At 42.3% G+C, this 21,761-nt stretch overlaps 1 protein-coding gene across 1 annotated transcript; it reads right to left on the bottom strand.

Annotated features, from left to right (window-relative positions):
• Nucleotides 1-1,016: 1,016 nt before the first annotated feature.
• On the bottom strand, nt 1,017-21,474 carry ZNF639 (zinc finger protein 639). The gene is made up of 5 exons (XM_089675543.1): nt 21,300-21,474; nt 14,499-14,568; nt 12,420-12,515; nt 10,658-10,765; nt 1,017-7,057 (listed from the first exon to the last, which is right to left on the bottom strand). The coding sequence occupies exons 3-5, from the start codon at nt 12,502-12,504 to the stop codon at nt 5,955-5,957; spliced, it is 1,296 nt and encodes a 431-aa protein (XP_089531669.1). The 5' UTR covers nt 12,505-12,515; nt 14,499-14,568; nt 21,300-21,474; the 3' UTR covers nt 1,017-5,954.
• Nucleotides 21,475-21,761: the final 287 nt, after the last annotated feature.

Below are 21,761 nucleotides of genomic sequence, written 5' to 3'. Positions count from 1 at the left end.
ACAATTAATGTCCAAGTGTATATAGATCTTTGGGTTACCATACACACTGCAATCTTACTATACAATCTTTGTACAATCAAATTTAGATTTACCAAACCTATGAATTATAAAGGCCTAGCTAATTTGTATCCAATCAGGCAGGAACTTGCAATACATAGCTGTTTGTAGATGTAAAGGAGATTGTATAATCAGATTTTAAAATGTGTGGTGAACGTTTACATAGGCTAGGAAAAGGCAACTGGGCAAGGCTGACACCACTCAATTTAAATGCTGGGTGTTGTCAGGCTATAATAGGAACTTAGGAGCTGATTGTAAGTATTTTTCTGCATATGCAGGGTCTTTAAATGGATAAAACTTAGGGAAATGGCATATATTGCAATTTTTTTATTTTGCCTTGACACACACTTTAAAAATCTGGCCAGCAAGTGAACTGCTAATAACATTTAATAGTACTATTGCAACTTTAGCACATCAGAAGCCAAAACTTTTTTGGAGTGGTTGAAATCCCTGGCTACGTCCCTTAGTTTAACTCCTGACCCCAAAAACCCAACAAAAAGTGAAAAGAAGGTTCGTCAAAGTAAAACATTAACAAACGTCTCGTTTAATTCCATGCCTCAATCATCTTCATATAGTGTGCAATATTTTCTCTGCAGTGGTCTACCCTGTGATGAATGCAGTGCCCAACTCCTGTCCTTCACACCAACTCGTGACAAAGGAGCAGCCAATCTCACACCGCGCTGTCACTTGCGTAACAATGCCATGCTCAGCTGCACCCTGCAGAAAGATTTTCCAGCTTGTGGGACCACAATCTAGGTGCCAGCAGCCTGAGAGCGATTGTCACTGGGTTAGATTAATTACGCAAATAACCCTTCAAACTCCAAACTGCCACCTTATAGCTTTGGGCCTATCAACCCTTCACAATGTTAGCAAGAACAAATGTGAACAATATTATTACATACAGTAGCACTCTTCAAGAGACAGGGATTCTTTAGTTTGCATTAAAAGCTTTAGAGACATTTTCAACACTTTTCAAAATAAGATTTATTACTAAACAGGTCAAAATGGTACAATTAAAATATTTACAGAAAGGGATGTTACAAAGAGAACAATAATGCAACAGAGAAATAAAAGAAAGGAGTTAAGAAGACAGAATACTTGCAAAGTCCTGGTTTTAGCAGGGTCCAATTGTCCGAGCAAAAAAGTTGTTTTGGCTCTCAAGTCCATTAAGATGTTTCTTGGTTGATGTTAAACGAGAGCTTGTTTACTAGATCTGGTCAGTCCCTTTTCTATGATATCAAAGGGGTGTTGCCTGAGAACAACTGACCAATCATCCGGTTTAGCGTACCTTTGTCACCCAGAAGGGAAGAGATTGCTTTTTCCCCTTTTCTATGTGCTAACATAGTCAGGTATGACCTTGATTTGTTCGGTATGATATTCCCTATTCAAATATATACCTAATATTAATGTGCCCTGTTCCTGTTGAATTCTATTAATTGTATGTTGAATGGTTACATGTGAAATAGACGTTTTATGATACACTCTGCATTCCTAGAGCTCTAATGGCCCTAATGTCATGTGTGACTGCTTGACTGAGTTATTGTTTTACGATAGGGCAGAGGAAAGTGTTTTCCATGGTTGGTGGAAACAGACATCCTGCCAAGACTAATTAGTTATTTACAACCCTGGACAGGTCTGCACACTGGGTCTATTTGTGTTTTAATTAAGATAGGTTCTTTTGAAGTTTGTTAAACGTTACAGCTACAAATTCCAGTTTTCAGGAGGGAGGAAAATTACTGCTCATGAAAAACAAAAATGGCTGTCACATACAGGTTCCATGTCCCTATAGCGCATAATCGTTACACAGCCCCTTCCCAACTGGGCCAAAACTAGAGCTCTCAGTTAATCAGATAAAATGAACTTTGCTGAACAGAGGGCTCTAGCTCTGCCTCAGCAGTGTCGTGTCAGACTGCTGCAGAGGGACCGCTTCTTCCATGCCCATTAATGTCTGGATTAATCCACGTCCATGTGCACATACTAAGAGGATTCTGTAGGGGGAAATAAAGAAATTGCCACTGCTGCTCTTTCAAGAATGCTACTTACCTGGCTTCAATATTTTGAATCACAAACCCCATACTTGTTCTAGGCTAGTGACCCAATATTGAAGCAGACAGCCAGGCAGCTAAAATGTTCACAGGACAGCAAACGTGGCCTGTACATTTCTCTCAGGTTTCCTTTAAAATAAAGTTTACATGTCCCCTGGTCATAGTATTGAGTTGTATTACACCATGAAGAAGGAAGGGATGCAAGAAATGAACACACGGATATGAGATCTGGATGAGAAAGTGAATCACATACAGATCTTAGGGTGTTAGATGTTTTTCATTAGCAGAGTTACAAGTAGTGCTTGCTGGGCAAAGTGAGGTCTGCCGGCTATGGTGGGCATTAAACTGTAACTAAAAGGCAAAGGGAGGATTATAACCCGTAATTTTTTTTTTTTGCCATCTGTGTCCTATTGGGGAGATTTCTCTCCTGCTCCAAAACCAAGACAGTAAGGGAGAGGAAATCCCTCCAAAATGAAGGAAAGCCAGTGTGTCACCAGAACCCTTTGGTAAGAATTTCCCTCTATTGCTGTTCTAACGTCAAGCCAAAATTTTTTCTTTTTTTTTTCTTTTCACTTTTTGATAATGGTAAACAGGACAAATAGAGAGGGTGAATCTCCCAGAAGGGGGCCCAAACAGCAACAAAAAGTGACAGGTGTTCGATATTCCTCCCTACTCTATCTAAACAAAAGCTAAAAAATAAAATTGCTTTTATTTCCAATATTTTATGTTCATAAGATGGTAGCAATTCTGTTGTCCAATGCAGAACTAGAGGCTGTTACTACTGTTTTACTTTTTCCTATGAAAGGAATAAGAACTCTCTATACAATTATTTGTTATGAATAGAACTTTTTTTTCATTGGTAAATGTTCAGCCTGAAAGCCAGCATCATTCAACCCACTACTTTTGAGGCCAGGTCATTCTGAAAACAACACAGTGATAAGCTCATCTCTCAGTCACTATGCTTCTTGTAATCACATGAACTGATTCTTGCTTTGCTTCCTCTTCTCACACTCCAGGCTTGCTGTACAGTACTACAAGAGGTTGATTGCAGGTCAGATTCACGTACTTACACTGTCGGCGATTAAAAATAAAAAAGTACTTTTTTTTTTAAACCTGGCTAGAGTTTAACTTTAACATTAAATGTTCATATGATGAATCTGCAGAGGCAGAATACACTAAAGAAAGGCAAAGACTTAGTTTTTAAACTATATGAAAATGTGTTTACCATAAAGATTCAACAGACTGCACAGAGAACAGATATGTACCAATTACAGGGCTGTATCTGTGTGAATGAATGGAGCAGTTTATTCACTAGAGCCTTGCAGAAATCAATGATGTGTAAGCAATTTTGAAAAGGTGCACGCACTAATTTGGTGGGACTTTTGATGCAACTTTGGTCCAAAGAATGTAAAGTCGTATCGAAGTTGCACTGGAATTTGCGTGATTTTGGATACGCGCTAATGTGAATGAAGCCTTACTGTAAAATCAGACATTTAAGATATTTTGCAGTTGGGTTTGTCAGAGTAACAACACTTAAAGGCTATAAAGCAGCAGTATAAGCTTATCACAAAAATCACATACAGGTATATTTGTAATGCACAGTTGTGCTTTACAAATGTGCCCTCTGTTTGCATGACCTGTTCAAAGTCATTTTACAGTGTGTTATGATACCACAGAGCACCATGGCCTGCATATTATGAATGACTAAAATGCAGACACAGGGTGCAGTAAACACAGATGTGTCAGAGAGGGGATAACGATACCTGCTCTCTGTTATACTTTATCACTGTTCTGTAGCCTGTCTTAATTTCTGTTTGTAAAATAGGGTATATATACACAGTATATTGCCAAAAGTATTGGGACGCCTTCCTTTAAACGCACATGATCTTTAATTGAATCCCAGTCTTAGTCCGTAGGGTTCAATATTGAGTTGGCCTACCTTTTTCAGCTATAACAGCTTCAACTCTTCTGGCAAGGATGTGAACAAGGTTTAGGAGTGTGTCTATGGGAATGTTTGACCATTCTTCCAGAAGCGCATTTGTGAGGTCAGGCACTGATGTCAGACAAGAAGGCCTGGCTCACAGTCTCCACTCTAATTCATCTCAAAGGTGTTCTATCAGGTTGAGATCAGGGCTATGTGCAGGCCAGTCAAATTCCTCCATTCCAAACTCGCTCAGCCACGTCTTTAAGGACCTTGCTTTGTGCACCAGTGCCCAATCATGTTGAAACAGGAAGGGGCCATCCCCAAACTGTTCCCACAAAGTTGGGAGGATGAAATTGTTAAAAATGTCTAGGTATGCTGATGCCTTAAGCGTTCCCTTCACTGGAACTAAGGGACCTAGCCCAACCCCTGAAAAACAACCCCACACCATAATCCCCCCTCCACCAAACATTACACTTGGCACAATGCAGTTAGGCAAGTACTATTCTCCAGGCAACCACTAAACCCAGATACGTCCATTGGATTGCCAGACAGAGACGTGTCACTGGACACTGGAGTCGTCACTCCAGAGAACACGTCTCCACTGCTCTAGAGTTCAGTGGCAGTGTGCTTTACATCCAACGCTTTGCATTACACTTGGTGATGTAAGGCTTGGATGCAGCTGCTCGGCCATGGAAAGCTATTCCATGAAGTTCTCTATGCACTCTTGTAGTGCTAATCTGAAGGCCACACAAAGTTTGGAGGTCTTTAGCTATTGAGTCTGCAGACAGTTGGCGACCACTGTGCGCTTCAGCATGCGCTGATGCCACTGTCATTTTACGTGGCCAAGTTGCTGTTGTTCCCAGTTGCTTCTTCTTATAATACCACTAACAGTTGACCGTGGAATATTTAGTAGCAGGGAAATTTCACGGGTGGACTTATTGCACAGGTGGGAACCTATCAAGCTTGAATTAACTGAGCTCCTGAGAGTGATCCATTCTTTCACAAATGTTTGTAGAACCAATGATTTAGAGGGGTGTCCCAATACGTTTGGCAACATATTTGCCAACTAACAACCACCAGGTGATGGTATAACAGAAAGTTATAAAGAAAATACATTTATTGCTGAAAATCAAAAATGAGGAGGCCTGTTTTAAGTGCATGACAATAACAATCCAAACACTTTTTTTTTTTTTTTTTTATAATTCATACTACAGTTTAGAGCAAGCTTTTCTATTTTTGTGGGGGGGGTTTTCTCGCACAACAATATTTAATGACATTCTGCTTGATTTGGACAAAAATTATTTCAAGTTACTATATATAGCACATTAATTAACCACACAAATTCTGGAATACATTAGCTGGATGCTGTGCAATCACATACAAACATTCACTTGTGCAACACAAATTTACAAAATGCAGTTCAGTAAAACCAACAGAGCCTTCCCACTTTAATACATCCATGCACAGAAAAGATGAATATCTTGCTTCAAGTCATCTTCATTAGACTCCATGCCAAGTGTTCCATACACCAAGCCAGCGCATCATAAACTTACACATACACTAGTCAAACGTTACAACAAAAACAAAATGCCATGAGAGAATATAAAAATAATCCTCTGACATAACCTGATAAATATCTCCACCAAGCATGCATATGATTTATTTTCAATGCTTTCACTAGAATGAGTTATACATCTACTGCATTCGAAATAGGAGTGTTTAACCTTTGCACAAATGACATTCGTGGGAAAGACAAATTCTGTTTTAGAGTATTTTGCTCCCAACACATTCTATCCATTTCTGACAATATGATCTGAAAAACAAGAAGCTAGGATGCCTGATGTGTTTAAGTGTTTAGCTCTCAACCCAATCTCAGCATATTGCTTTTGCTTGGCCCAGAAACACCTTTTTTTTCTGGACAGCATCCTCTAACTTGTTTTCTCGTGTGTTTGGTGATGAGTTTTAAGTTCTTCTTCAGATGCAAACCTCAGAAGGCAGTTTGTGCACTTATGGGGCAGATCTGCAGAATGCCGAAAATCTAAGTGAGTTTTTAGGTCCTCCAGCTGCCCTGTCGAGTACTCGCAATATTGGCACAGGTAAACACCTTCTGATGAATGCAAGTTTAAATGCTCACTGTACTCTAACATGCCTGAAAACCCCTTCCCACAGTCATCACAGACATGTGGGTAAAAACGAGTGTGTTCTATTGCTACATGCCTATTAACATTGGTGTGGAGCCTACTGCTGAAGCCACACACCTGACAGACAAAGAAGTTTTTACATTTATCAAAGCTGATCTTGTTTAGGAGACTGAATTCTCCACGTGCTCCATTGTTATAGGCATCGCTTAACTCGATAAGACGGCAGGTGTGTTCATTCACTACGTGACTGTGCAAATCTTCCGGATCGTTGGTCTCGTGCTCACAGAACTGGCATAAGTACTGTTCATCACAACTATGCTCCTGAAAGTGCAAGTATAGTTCACTACTCGTGCAAAACTGCAAATCGCATTGTTCGCACCAGTAAAGAAAGTCGTTAAAATGGGCATCTGTCACATGCTGACTGAGACTCTCGTAGGAACTGGTCTTGTAGTCACAGTGCTTACAATTCAGTTGATCCTCTTCATGTACCTTTTCATGTTCCGTGAGCAAGTCTTCACTAGAAAAGCTCTGTTTACACACTTTGCAGAGGTGAGACTCTGTGCATTTATGCTTTAAGATCATATGCTGTTTTAGATCAGAAAAGTATTTGCTGTTGTAGTCACACTGGTCACAACGGAATAGACCAGCGCTGTTGGCCCTGAGCAGTGGCCATTTTTGTGGTGTTGTCAGGTTAGAGGAGGGACTGCTCTCTGGACTTTCATGTATTTGTAGTGGGATGTCCTTTATTTCTTCTTCTGTTACAGGTGAAGGAACACACTCCGGCTCTTCAGTATGGACTTCTACTACTGCATCTTCATGGATTGGCTGAGGAATTATTGTTGGAGACTCACAATTCTCCCTACTGTCTCCATTGGTACTAGGTTGTTCCTCTGCAGAACAAACAAAACATGTTATTTACCAATCCCATGTAGATACTGCTGTTAGAAAAAGCTGCTGGCCTCTGCAAGATCATATCAGTAGCACTTTTCTGCATATTTGTCTTAATTGGGTGTCTACAATTTTACATGGTACACCTGAGATTAACCACCAATACGTAATGCAACATATTTATTCTAGGAGCACTACAATGACAGCCTGATCTAAGAAAGGATGTCTAAAAACCTGTGGCATGTTATTTTTCAACACATTTTTACTGGGTTTTCATATTACAGGACTGTGGCATTTTTCATTCAAATAATACACAATAGCTGAAATAATCCACCCTACCATAACTTATTTTCTATCATTTTACTACTAACATTTTTAGACTAATGCCAAGGACTGTGGAATTATGGTTCTAAAAAATTTAAATTACAACCTGGTTTCTAAGGAAGAGGAATCATTCATAATATATTCACCTAGTTTCAAAGTACACAAGGGTAGCATTCTGTAGATCTTTTGTAAGTGCCTGACTGCATATGTTAAATCAAACTGGGTGAGGTGAATGGGGGGACTGTAGATGGGCTTTAAGTCTAGGTTCACACTGATGTGGTGCAGGGAACCGCTTGTGATTTAGACATGAACTGCACCGCATTCCTGTTCAAATCACCTGTCATTCTTTGCAGTGCGATTTAAGGACCAGTTCACACTACAAAAATGCACTCCGGATGCATTCCGAATACATTTTTGCTTACAGTTCACACCACACGCAGTTCCGGTGCAGTTTTGATGAGGTTTGCTATGTTCCAGTATGGTTCTGTGCAGAAAAAATGCAGCATGTTCCACTTTTTTTCTGCACCCGGAACCGACTGCACATAGTGTGAACTAGGGCCATTGGAATACATGGAAAACACTTTCATGCAGTTTTGATCCAGAAAAAAAAGCACTGAACTGCATCTAGTGCATTCATTCTGTATGGCTCAAATAGCAAAGCACCACACAAAAAAGGTGCTGTCACCTTTTTTTTTTGTTGCACTACAATTGGATTGCATAGGTTTTACACCCAAGCGATCCAATTTAGCCAATTGCACTGTGTTTTGTAATCTGATTCTGGGGTGTCATTAACTTAAAGTGGTTTTAAAGGCAGAAGTTTTTTTTTACTTTCATGCATTTGATGCATGAAGGTAAAAAAAAAAAAAAAAAAAAAAAAACCTTCTGTGTGTTGCTCCCCCCCCACCCCACAGCAGATGGTATCTCTCACACCTTCATGCCAAATGTATATAGTGCTTAAGGTGGTTCTAAAGGCCCAAAGTTTTTCTTTATCTTAATGCATTCTATGCATGAAGAAAACAAAACCTTCTGTGTGTAGCAGCCCCCCACCAATACGTAACTGAGCCCCGTTGACCCAGCAATGTGCAGGAGAGCCTTGGCTGTCCCGGGACTCCCTTTCCTCATTGGCTGAGACAGCAGTGGGTGCCACTGGCTCCCACTGCTGTCAATCACAGCCAGTCAGCCAATGAGCCGAGAGAGGGGGGTGAGTCGAGGCTCTGTGTGGACAGGGCTGCTATGTGCAAAACCATAGCGTAAAGCAGGTAAGTATAACATATTCATCAGTATGGATTTTATTTTTATTTTTTTAAGTCGAACCTTTAATACCACTTTAACATTGATACCTACTGCGGTTCACAAGAATGGAGTGAGATTATGATGCAGTGGGAGAAACACACAGGAATTGCTGCGAATTCCGCATCACATCAGTGTGAACCAGGACTAAAGACTGCTCCATTGGGTCTATCCTCACGTTTTGTTTTAACCACAACAGGCCAAATTCAAGAAAAGACTGCACTGAAAAACACCTTCCACTGCCTGTAAAAGCAATTAGCAGCTAGGATTGCTTTTACAAGAAAGAAAAAATCGGCAGGAAGCATCATGCCGGTATAACCACTTTAAGCTATCAAAGTAAATGTATGCTAGCCAGTCTCAGGGTGGTTAAAGATGCCCCTTAACTTTGACTTTATTGTATAACCAGGTTGACACATGCAATGTGGTAACAGTTCATTATTAGCGTAGATGGTTGACCCTTATGGAGCTATGAAAAACACATGATTCTGCACTCACTTATAGAAGAGGGTACATTACCTTCTATTTCAGGACATTCAACTATTTTATTTTGTATACTTCATATTAGACATTCTGATACTAGGGGCACCTTATTTGCTCTATTATTGCTGTAACCTGCTATGAGTCTCAGCAAGCTATTGAACTGGATGCTGTTATTTTTGGTGGTACTTACTATTTATACCCACTACATGTGCTATTATGGCAATCTGATTAAGTCATCATCTGGAGAGAACACTTGTTAAGTTCCTTTCTTGGTACTTTTTTAAATTCTTGTTCTGTTTGCTATTTTTCTTTGTCTTTTGGATTATGGACGAGTGTTGTCGTGCCGAAAAGTTGTATACACTGTATGTAAAAACCTTTTGAATTGAAAAAAAGAAAAAGAAAAAAAAAAAAAAAAAAAGCCCCTTTTTCCTAAAACAATCCTGCAAACAATAGTTTAAAGTGATATTAATGGCATTTTTTTTAACCACTTTAACCTACTGGACACTTTTACCCCCTTCGTGCCCAGGCCAATTTTCAGCTCTCAGTGCTGTCATACTTTGAATGACAATTGCGTGGTCATGCGACATTGTACCCACATTAAATTTGTATACTTTTTTTCACACAAATAGCGCTTTCTTTTGGTGGTATTTAATTGCCACTAGCGTTTTATTTTCTGCACTATAAACAAAAAAAAAAAGCAAAAAAATGTGGAGAAAAAAAACGTTTTTCTTTGTTTCTATTATAAAATTTTTCAAACAGGTAATTTTTCTCCTTCACTGATGTGTGTTAAGGCTGCACGGATAGCCAGCACTGGTGGGCACCGGTCATCAGTACCCTGATTATCAGTGCAGATAGCCTCAGTATTTACATTGTGATCTGCTGTGCCACTGGACACAGCTGATCATGTGGTAAAAGGCTGCTGTGATTGGCCTTTTACCTCATCATGTGATCAGTTGTGTCCATAGGACACAGTGATCATGGACAGTACAGGGTGCGCGCTGCTGGGGGCACGTTCTGGTAGGGCGTCATATGACGCCCTCCCAGAACTGGACAGCCGCACTGTAGAAGTCATTCGGCTATAGCGCCGTTGGCAAGTGGTTAAACAAATATGTTATACTTACCTGTTCTATGCAGTGGTTTTGCACAGAGCAGCCCCGATCCTCTTCTCGGATTCCCAGCTGACACTCCTGGCCTCTCTCTCCTGCAGAGTGCTCCTAGAGTTAGCAGCTTGCTATGGGGGCTCCCGAGCTACTGCTCTGGGTGTCCATTCACACACCCACCCCCACTCTCACCTCACTGGCTAACCCCATGAGGAAGAGGCCCCAGAGAGTCGCTGCTCTTGTGCGCTGGATTGTGATGGGGCCCAGGTAAGTATTAGGGAGGGCTGGGGGGGTAAGCTGCTGTACACAGGTTTTTTACCTTCATGCATAGCATGCATGAAAGTAAAAAACCTTGCGCCTTTTCAACCACAAAAAAAAAAAAAAAAAGACAGACAATTAGTCACTTACCCTCCGTTTCTGGAATTTTAGGGTCAACTTGTAGTATAGAACACACACTGTAACAGTGGTCAAAAAATATTCCATTGTTTTCCACAGTTTTGATTGGAACAGTAACATCTGAAGAAGAGTATAAAAATGTTAAAATGTCATTGACAATTTACCCAAATCACACAGTCAATTCTTGAAACTGTTACAATTCACACTTTAAAGAGCAAGGGTCTTTTTAAACACATCCACCCATTATTTTTTTTAATAGCTAGCGATAACCACCATACCTCTGATACAAAATAACTCCCTGCCCACACAGGGTGTGTGTCAAAGTAGACCTGTGGCTCTTCCACGGCTTTACAAATGCAGTAATGCATCTTTTTGACATCTATTTTTCTTTACGCAAAAAAAATAAAAAAATTCAAGAAAATATACTCACCGGCCACTTCTTCAGGTACACCTTGCTGGTGCCAAGAAAATATCCCTCACACCATTACACCCCCAACACCTGCCTGAACAGTTGAAAGCATGGATCCATCCTGCCTTGTATCATGTTGTTTACGCCAAATTCTAACCCTACCATTTGACTATCACAGCAACCAGTCTGACTATTCTCCTTTGACCTCAGCAAGGCATTTTCGTCCACACACCTGCCACTCACTGGATATTTTTTCTTTATCGGAGCATTCCCTGTAAACCCTAGAGATGATTGTGTGTGAAAATCCCAATAGATCAGCAGATTTTGAAATACACAGACCAGCCCGTCTGGCATCAACAACCATGCCATGTTCAAAGTCACTTAAATCCCCTTTCTTCCTCATTCTGATGTTCGGTTTGAAGTTGTCTTCACTACGTCTACATGCCTAAATTAATTGAGTTGCTGCCATGTGATTAGCTGAATAGTAATTTGTTTTACCAAGCAATAAAGTGGCCGGTAAATGTATGTTCCTAATGTATGCATTTTCATATCTACTATTTATTTTAACTGGCCCAATTAATATGCTTTGATTACAAAAAAAAAAAAAAAAAAAAAAAAAAAAATCATACTTTTTTTTCCCTGCTAAGCTGTAGCGCATACATCTGAAGTAGCCACAAGAAAAACATTTGATTTGTACTTTAATTCTTTGAGGCCATGTTCACACAGACATTGAATGCAAAATGGCATCCAGTGCTCCCATGACTCCAAGTTGTATTCCTCCTACTTTCAAACACTCTCGGAGTGAAAGTAATATCTGCAATAAAAAGAATCTTTTAACTGAATTTCAGAATTAGGTTAATCTGCACGGTTGTACATACTCCTGTTCTATACTGAAAATACTTACCCTGATTTAACTGCACACAGAGCTTACTATAAAAACTACAATATAGAATCCAAGCCAATGGAAGCAAGCCAGGTCCTTTTTTATTCTATTACCTGTGATGTCTAACTCTACCAGTTTGCTTTGATGCACTGGTTTTCTAGCCTCATTGGATCTGGTCCTGACATGCAAGTAACCAGAACGCCAGCATTGTATTGCCACTTTACAGCTGCTCAATCTATAGAGATGTTTAAAGTGCAGCTACGTGAATGCAATAGCAGGCACAAGCATGTCTGCCTGCATTTTCAGTTTTTTGTTATAGCAACCCAAAATCCTCAAAACATTGGGGTTTCATTTATGGAAATACCAACTTCAACTAAAGTGTATGTGCTTTGACCTCCTCTTTCCCCATTTGTCTCCTCATTACTGCGATTAGAGATTTAGCTAACCAACCAATGCACCGTACACAGTTGTGAACACTTTACCTGGTGATGCATTTGCACTTGTCTGTCCTGCATACCGAGATGGAAAAGAAGTCTTTCTTTTCCGTTTCTTAGGATGTTCATTCATATTTCTGCAATCTGAAAGCAGATACAAATATCAATTTTACATCACCATGGTTGTATGTAAACAGAGAATAAAATGTAGCAAAGCAAATAGGAAAAATACAGTCAGGTCCATAAATATTGGGACATTGACACAATTCTAACATTTTTGGCTCTATACACCACCACAATGGATTTGAAATGAAACGAACAAGATGTGCTTTAACTGCAGACTGTCAGCTTTAATTTGAGGGTATTTACATCCAAATCAGGTGAACGGTGTAGGAACTACAACAGTTTGCATATGTGCCTCCCACTTGTTAAGGGACCAAAAGTAATGGGACAGAATAATAATCATAAATCAAAAACTTTCACTTTTTAAAACTTGGTTGCAAATCCTTTGCAGTCAATTACAGCCTGAAGTCTGGAACGCATAGACATCACCAGACGCTGGGTTTCATCCCTGGTGATGCTCTACCAGCCCTCTACTGCAACTGTCTTCAGTTCCTGCTTGTTCTTGGGACATTTTCCCTTCAGTTTTGTCTTCAGCAAGTGAAATGCATGCTCAATCGGATTCAGGTCAGGTGATTGACTTGGCCATTGCATAACATTCCACTTCTTTAGTTGCCTTTGCAGTCTGCTTTGGGTCATTGTCCATCTGCACTGTGAAGCGTCCAATGAGTTGTGAAGCATTTGGCTGAATATGAGCAGATAATATTCCCGAAACACTTCAGAATTCATCCGGCTGCTTTTGTCAGCAGTCACATCATCAATAAATACAAGAGAAGCAGTTCCATTGGCAGCCATACATGCCCACGCCATGACACTACCACCACCATGCTTCACTGATGAGGTGGTATGCTTAGGATCATGAGCAGTTCCTTTCCTTCTCCATACTCTTCTCTTCCCATCACTCTGGTACAAGTTGATCTTGGTCTCATCTGTCTTTAGGATGTTGTTCCAGAACTGTGAAGGCTTTTTTAGATGTCGTTTGGCAAACTCTAATCTGGCCTTCCTGTTTTTGAGGCTCACCAATGGTTTACATCTTGTGGTGAACCCTCTGTATTCACTCTGGTGAAGTCTTCTCTTGATTGTTGACTTTGACACACATACACCTACCTCCTGGAGAGTGTTCTTGATCTGGCCAACTGTTGTGAAGGGTGTTCTTCACCAGGGAAAGAATTCTTCGCTCATCCACCACAGTTGTTTTCCATGGTCTTCCAGGTCTTTTGGTGTTGCTGAGCTCACCGGTGCGTTCCTTCTTTTTAAGAATGTTCCAAACAGTTGTTTTGGCCACGCCTAATGTTTTTGCTATCTCTCTGATGGGTTTGTTTTGTTTTTTCAGCCTAATGATGGCTTCACTGATAGTGACAGCTCTTTGGATCTCATCTTGAGAGTTGACAGCAACAGATTCCAAATGCAAATAGCACACTTGAAATGAACTCTGGACCTTTCATCTGCTCATTGTAATTAAGATAATGAGGGAATAACACACACCTGGCCATGGAACAGCTGAGAAGCCAATTGTCCCATTACTTTTGGTCCCTTAACAAGTGGGAGGCACATATGCAAACTGTTGTAATTCCTACATCGTTCACCTGATTTGGATGTAAATACCCTCAAATTAAAGCTGACAGTCTGTAGTTAAAGCACATCTTGTTTGTTTCATTTCAAATCCATTGTGGTGGTGTATAGAGCCAAAAATGTTAGAATTGTGTCGATGTCCCAATATTTATGGACCTGACTGTATAATAGGAAATGACTATGGCCCTTATTTGTTTAAAAAAGTGTTTGTTTCATTCGACACTGCCTTACAGCAATCAAATTTAAACTTGTCCTTAAATATGAGAGCTAGTGAATGAAAGTTTGTAACCCTAAATGGATACGGTGCAAAAGAGATTACCCAAGAAAACTCTTCCATACATCTGATCTGTGATAAGACATTAAAAAAAAGGAACTAAACACAACTGCAAAGTTGTATCTAACAGCAGAATGCGTACTAGTACACAAATAACTTACAGTTTTCGGTCCACTCATACAGCTGAATTCTTCAGGAAGTTCTAATCAGATATGTCAAACCAGCATCAATCTAAAAGTATTAAAGACATCACAATCAAATACTGGCACAGAAAAATGTTTGTCACAGTTTGCATTTTCTCACTTACAATATTTACAGCAAAACACTAACAGCCTGATGAATCAACATACTTTTGCTAAGAAACTGCGTTACTAACCCCTAAGTAAAAAGTCTGACATGTTGCCAATGGTTTTCACAGGGTTTACGTTCCATAGGAATAAATGGAACCATGCAGGGCTGCATTTTGTAAATGAGTTCCGTAGAAAAATGACAGCGTAAATTAGTTCTAAGCAATTTCAATATCTGCCCATTTTTAAACGTTGAGATTTTCATCAGCCATTTTACTTCTGAAAAATCTGAACATACACTATATTGCCAAAAGTATTGAGATGCCTGCCTTTATACGCACATGAACTTTAATGACATCCCAGTCTTAGTCTGTGGGGTTCAATATTGAGTGGGTCCACCCTTTACAGCTATAACAGCTTCAACTCTTCTGGGAAGGTTGTCCACAAGGTTCAGGAGTGTGTCTATGGGAATGTTTGACCATTCTTCCAGAAGCACATTTGATAGGTCAGATGAAAAGGCCTGGCTTGCAGTCTCTGCTCTAATTCATCCCAAAGGTGTTCTATTGGGTTGAGGTCAGGACTCTGTGCAGACCAGTCAAGTTCCTCCACCCCAAACTCGCTCATCCATGTCTTTATGGACCTTGCTTTGTGCACTGGTGCACAGTCATGTTGGAACAGGAAGGGGCCATCCCCAAACTGTTCCCACAAAGTTAGGAACACGAAATTGTCCAAAATGTCTTGGTATGCTGATGCCTTAAGAGTTCCCTTCACTGGAACTAAGGGGCCAAGCTCAAACCCTGAAAAGCAACCCCACACCAGCTGTTCGGCCAAGGAAACCCATTTAATGAAGATCTCTACACACTGTTGTGCTAATCTGAAGGCCACACGAAGTTTGAAGGTCTTTAGCTATTGACTCTGCAGACAGTTGGCGACTTCTGCGCACTAACAGATGACCGTGGAATATTTAGTAGCAAGGAAATGTCACAGATGGACTTATTGCACAGTACCTATCACAGTACCACACTTGAATTCACTGAGCTCCTGAGAGCGACCCATTCTTTCACAAATATTTGTAGAAGCAGTCTGCATGCCTAGGTGCTTGATTTTATACACCTGTGGCCATGGAGGTGATTGCAGATCATTGCCATTTACACTATATTGTTCCAATCACACATTCTGCACTTCAGGGCTGACAAGACATTTGAAGCCAGCTGTTGGCATGTTGCATGGATACAGTACAATCAAACTGGTACACAGCACGCTTTGATTATACAATCTTCTTTAGGTTTACCAACAGCGTAGAGCAAGGGTTCTTTAACTTTTTAATTTGAGGACCCAAACAAGAAGATTGTTACTGCACTGGGACCCAAGAGAAAAATGATTACCAAAATGTCAGAAAAAGACAAATGACAATAAAACACATTAAACATCTTACAGAGGAAGGAACCAGTGAGAATTCAATTTATGAGTGACATTCCGCTTTAACGAGAGCTGGGATAACCTCACCTTGCTTGTATACTTGCCTCCACACCCTTTACCACTCCATTCAAAAAAAAAAAAAAAAAATTATATTTTCATAAATATGCACTCACTATAATATCTTTTTCTCTGCATTCATCGGAGGACACAGCTCTGACAGGGTATATCTCTACCATTTAGTGATTAAAAAGCAGATGTATCCTCCAAAGAACTGAAGAGAATGAAGTCTTGCCTTTAGTTATACTTCAAGGGTTTATTTACACCAGATGAGATAGGACTGCACTGGGCGGGTATTCCAGCGCAGTCCCACTGCACGACAAGGCAAAATTCCCTGTCTTCTGTGTGCCTGGCTCTGGTACTGCATGCAGTACATTTTTTTCAGCGCAGTGCAAGACAATCCACACACCACATGGTGGCCAATTGAACTTAATGAAATGTCTGTTTGACATTTCAATAAACTTAATTTACAAAAAAAAAAGGCAACTGCGCAATGCAAAAGGATTTGCACTGTAGTGATCCTGTCAGAGCCAGATGTGAATGGATCCTAGGGCTTGTTTACACTTGTAGCCAGGGGTGGTAAAAAACAAATTATGCAGTTGAGCCGCAGTTTTACCGCCTATTGTCAAATGACAGGTGGGTGGGACACTTGTCGTTCCAGGTGGACGTCATAGGACGTCCTCCCCAGTCCGCGCTGCAGCACAATCTGTCACCCGCTGTGTCCACCGGACACAGTGAATGCCAATCAGTGTACCAGTTGCTGGTACCATGTGATCGCTGTGGCCAATCACAGCAGATCCCATGACAACTGTACACAATGGATGGAATTCATTCATGCCATCCATTGTGTACAATTGTGTTGATCTATGTGATTGGTCACAATAATCACATGGTACAGACAGAGCCAATCACATCCCACCTGTACCATGTGATTAGCTGTGACAAACCACAACTAACAACAATAGTAAATACTAAATGAATCAATTTTATTGAAGAAAATTGGTTGCTTATCAGTGAAATTCACAGGTATAAGCAATCATAGTGTGTAAAAAAAAAAAAAAAAATCCTGATCACTTGCTCAGAGTAGTACAATGTTACTATGTTAACACTATATTGCTCTCATCACAGTATGTTAAAAAATATTAGGATTTGAATAATAATAAAAGTATTTTTTTTTGGCATACTGTCACAGTCAGTGTCCCTGATCAACGCCACACCAATTATATGACGATACTGTACTGCACTGGTGACCGTATGTCAAAAAAACAAAAGAAAATAGGGAAACAAAAATAATATTTTAAAATTGTGACAAAAAATTACAACTTAAAAAAACTCACCATGCCTCTTATGAAATACCTCAGACTGTCCACATTGCAAAATGGGTCATTTGGGGGGTATTTGTACTGTCCATGCATTTTTTGGGACACAAGAAATGAGACCGGCCATCAGTATATCAGGTTTGAGCGATTTTCAGAAATATATACACCAGAGGTTGTGGACTCCCTAACATTCTTACAGAATAATATACACCGGCTTGGGTTATTTTCACCAAAGAAATGTAGCAGAATACATTTTGGCTTACATTTATGAAGAAAGAAAATTTGCAAAATTTTAACACAAATGAGGAAAAATGTGGGATGTTTTTTTCAAAATTTTCAGTCTTTTCGTTTTATTTAGCAAGACAAAAAACCCAATGGTGATTAAATACCACCAAATGAAAGTTCTAGTTGTGTGAACAAAATTCTAATAATTTCATTAGGGTAAAGTGTTGCATGACCGTGCAACTGTCATTCAAAGTTTCACAGCGCTAAAAGCTGAAAATCAGCCTGCTCAGGAAGGAAGGTGAAAGTGCGCAGTACTGAAGTGGTTAAGCCAGCCATAGATCTATGGGCAAGCTGGTTGTACTGAAGTTGATCCATCGATCTATTTCAGATAAACCAGCCTGTTGGATTTTTTGCATAAGATCACTGCCGGTGACTATAGCCGCTAGCAGTGATCATTATGTTCATCCAGCCGGGAAGGCTCCCCACTGACAGAACACAATATTGCTGCGGGAGTGATCCTGCCCATCATCACTGACTGTCTTGTCCTTCCACCCATGATGGAAGGAAAGAAAACTGCATAATCTATGGCCTGCTTAACCACTTGCCAACAGCGCTATAGCCGAATGACAGCTACAGCGCAGTGCTCCAGTTCTGGGAGGGTGTTATATGACGTACTCCCAGAACGCACCCTCCCCGTGCACCCAGCGATCTCCATGATCGCTGTGTCCTACGGACAAAGCTGATCACGTGATGAGATAAAAGGCCAAACACAGTGGCCTTTTACCACGTGATCAACTAGCTATGTCCAATGACACAGCAGACCACGGAGTACATACAGTTGCAAGTTATCGGCAGCACTTTCCTCACGCTGACACCAACGATGGGGCACTATTCCACCCCCCACTGACACCAACGATGGAACACTATACCTTCCCCCACTGACACCAATGACGGGGTACTATTCCTCCCACTGACACCAATGACGGGGCACTATTCCTCCCACTGACACCAATGACGGGGCACTATTCCTCCCACTGACACCAATGACGGGGCACTATTCCTCCCACTGACACCAATGACGGGGCACTATTCCTCCCACTGACACCAATGACGGGGCACTATTCCTCCCACTGACACCAATGACGGGGCACTATTCCTCCCACTGACACCAATGACGGGGCACTATTCCTCCCACTGACACCAATGACGGGGCACTATTCCTCCCACTGACACCAATGACGGGGCACTATTCCTCCCACTGACATCAATGACGGGGCACTATTCCTCCCACTGACATCAATGACGGGGCACTATTCCTCCCACTGACACCAATGACGTACTATTCCTCCCACTGACACCAAAGATGGGGCACTATTCCTCCCACTGACACCAATGATGGGGCACTATTCCTCCCACTGACACCAAAGATGGGACACTATTCCTCCCACTGACACCAATGATGGGGCACTATTCCTCCCACTGACACCAATGATGGGGCACTATTCCTCCCACTGACACCAAAGATGGGACACTATTCCTCCCACTGACACCAATGATGGGGCACTATTCCTCCCACTGACACCAATGATGGGGCACTATTCCTCCCACTGACACCAATGATGGGGCACTATCCCCTTTCCCCACTGACACAGACGGGGCACTATTCCCCCCCCCCCTCACACACTGACACCAATGATGGGGCACTATTCCTCCCCCCACTGACACCAATGATGGGGCACTATTCCTCCCACTGACACCAATGATGGGGCACCATTTTGCTCCATAAGACACACCTGGGGGGAAATGTCTGTGCATCTTATGGAGCGGCTGGCCCAGTATTCCCGCCACCGTTGTATGTCCGCAGTCTCTGGTCATCCCCTGCACTGCGTCCGCAGTCTCTGGTCATCCCCTGCACTGCGTCCGCAGTCTCTGGTCATCCCCTGCACTGCGTCCGCAGTCTCTGGTCATCCCCTGCACTGCGTCCGCAGTCTCTGGTCATCCCCTGCACTGCGTCCGCAGTCTCTGGTCATCCCCTGCACTGCGTCCGCAGTCTCTGGTCATCCCCTGCACTGCGTCCGCAGTCTCTGGTCATCCCCTGCACTGCGTCCGCAGTCTCTGGTCATCCCCTGTACTGCGTCCGCAGTCTCTGGTCATCCCCTGTACTGCGTCCGCAGTCTCTGGTCATCCCCTGTACTGCGTCCGCAGTCTCTGGTCATCCCCTGTACTGCGTCCGCAGTCTCTGGTCATCCCTTGTACTGCGTCCGCAGTCTCTGGTCATCCCCTGTACTGCGTCCGCAGTCTCTGGTCATCCCCTGTACTGCGTCCGCAGTCTCTGGTCATCCCCTGTACTGCGTCCGCAGTCTCTGGTCATCCCCTGTACTGCGTCCGCAGTCTCTGGTCATCCCCTGTACTGCGTCCGCAGTCTCTGGTCATCTCCTGTACTGCGTCCGCAGTCTCTGGTCATCCCCTGTACTGCGTCCGCAGTCTCTGGTCATCCCCTGTACTATGTCCGCAGTCTCTGGTCATCTCCTGTGCTATGTCCGCAGTCTCTGGTCATCTCCTGTGCTATGTCCGCAGTCTCTGGTCATCTCCTGTGCTATGTCCGCAGTCTCTGGTCATCTCCTGTGCTATGTCCGCAGTCTCTGGTCATCTCCTGTACTGTGTCCGCAGTCTCTGGTCATCCCCTGTACTGTGTCCGCAGTCTCTGGTCATCTCCTGTACTGTCCGCAGTCTCTGGTCATCTCCTGTACTGTGTCCGCAGTCTCTGGTCATCTCCTGTACTGTCCGCAGTCTCTGGTCATCTCCTGTACTATGTCCGCAGTCTCTGGTCATCTCCTGTACTTTGTCCGCAGTCTCTGGTCCTCACATGTACTATGTCCGCAGTCTCTGGTCATCTCCTGTACTGTGTCCACATTTGTTCATAGTTTTTTTTTTTTAAACTATAGTCCGGCCCTCCAACAGTCTGAGGGACAGTGAACTGGCCCCCTGTTTAAAAAGTTTGAGGACCCCTGCTTTACAGGGTTAAAACAAGCAGTGAGGTGGTGACTATCACCTCTTCACTGAATGTTCTATGCCTCAGAAAAACGATCCAGCACAGATCACTTTTCAGAGGGATAGCAAGTGGATATTAGATGGTAATGTGTATGGTCAGCTCTCAGGACCCTGAGTAACCTGCAGACCATTGTTGGAGGATGGTATAGATGATCTCCCATTGAGGAGGAGGTGCTGTGTATTATTATTATACAGGATTTCTATGGCACCAACAGTTTTAGCACTGTACAAAATGAAGGCTGACATTACAGTTACAATAGGAAACACAGGGCCCTGCTCGTTAGGTTGCACACTGAATGACCTCTACATACACTGAGTGAGCCCTCCTCTGACCTTCATCCATCTATACAATCTCTCCCAGCTACATCACTAGGGAGGGCAGCTCCCTACAGGCTCCTGCTGGGCTTCAGCTAAGGCCATGCTGGGACTTCTAGTTATCCAGCAACTGGAAGGCAAAAAGACTCCCTGCCTCATCCACACCCCCTACTGCTGAGCAGAGGGTCCCCCTCCCCCCCGCCCGGCAGAATGCACGAAAGGAGCCCACAGGCTTTTCCGACCCCCCCACAGGTCCAGGTATGTACCTCACAAACAGGGTACCACTTACCTCTCCAACCTCACATCAACTTCCGGCCCCAACACACACAACCAGACGCTACAATGACGCTCCGCTCCGGCCTCGGTCCCCTCACGTCTGCCAGTCACGCAATATGGAGTTCATCCCTTCCCGAGGCCCGAGAGCAGCGAGTACCCGCATGAGTACAGAACGGCTCCGGTAAGACAGGAAGTGAGGAATAGGACAGCGACACTATCTGGGCGTCTGGCGGTATTGCAGGCTGTGGGGGGAGGGTCGAGAACACTGCAGTGATTTCCAGGAAGAGCTCTATGGCTGGGATCTTGGGATGGAAAACTCACTGATTTTTACATCACTCATCTTCAGAATAAAACCTGTATATTTTTAGAACTATGCATTCTTTGCATTTTAAAAGCATCATTGTATGTTAAAAAAAAATGTGTTAAAATAATATTCTGTTCTCCTGTCTTACATTCTTTGTTGCATCTCATCGCT

This window comes from Staurois parvus, unplaced genomic scaffold (genome assembly GCF_062004578.1).
Source record: "Staurois parvus isolate SC_StPar_1 unplaced genomic scaffold, SC_StPar_1.0 ptg000155l, whole genome shotgun sequence".
Classification (NCBI taxonomy): domain Eukaryota; kingdom Metazoa; phylum Chordata; class Amphibia; order Anura; family Ranidae; genus Staurois; species Staurois parvus.
This window is presented reverse-complemented; position numbering and strand designations above follow the sequence as displayed.

Bases quoted from the DNA above. Each gene is read 5' to 3' on its own strand.
- ZNF639 (XM_089675543.1), bottom strand. From the start codon at position 12,504: ATGAATGAACATCCTAAGAAACGGAAAAGAAAGACTTCTTTTCCATCT. The intron at 10,766-12,419 runs GTAAAGTGTTCA...ACTCTTCTTCAG, and splicing joins AAGTGCAAATGCATCACCAG to ATGTTACTGTTCCAATCAAA. The intron at 7,058-10,657 runs GTAAGTGACTAA...TTTGTTCTGCAG, and splicing joins TAAAATTCCAGAAACGGAGG to AGGAACAACCTAGTACCAAT.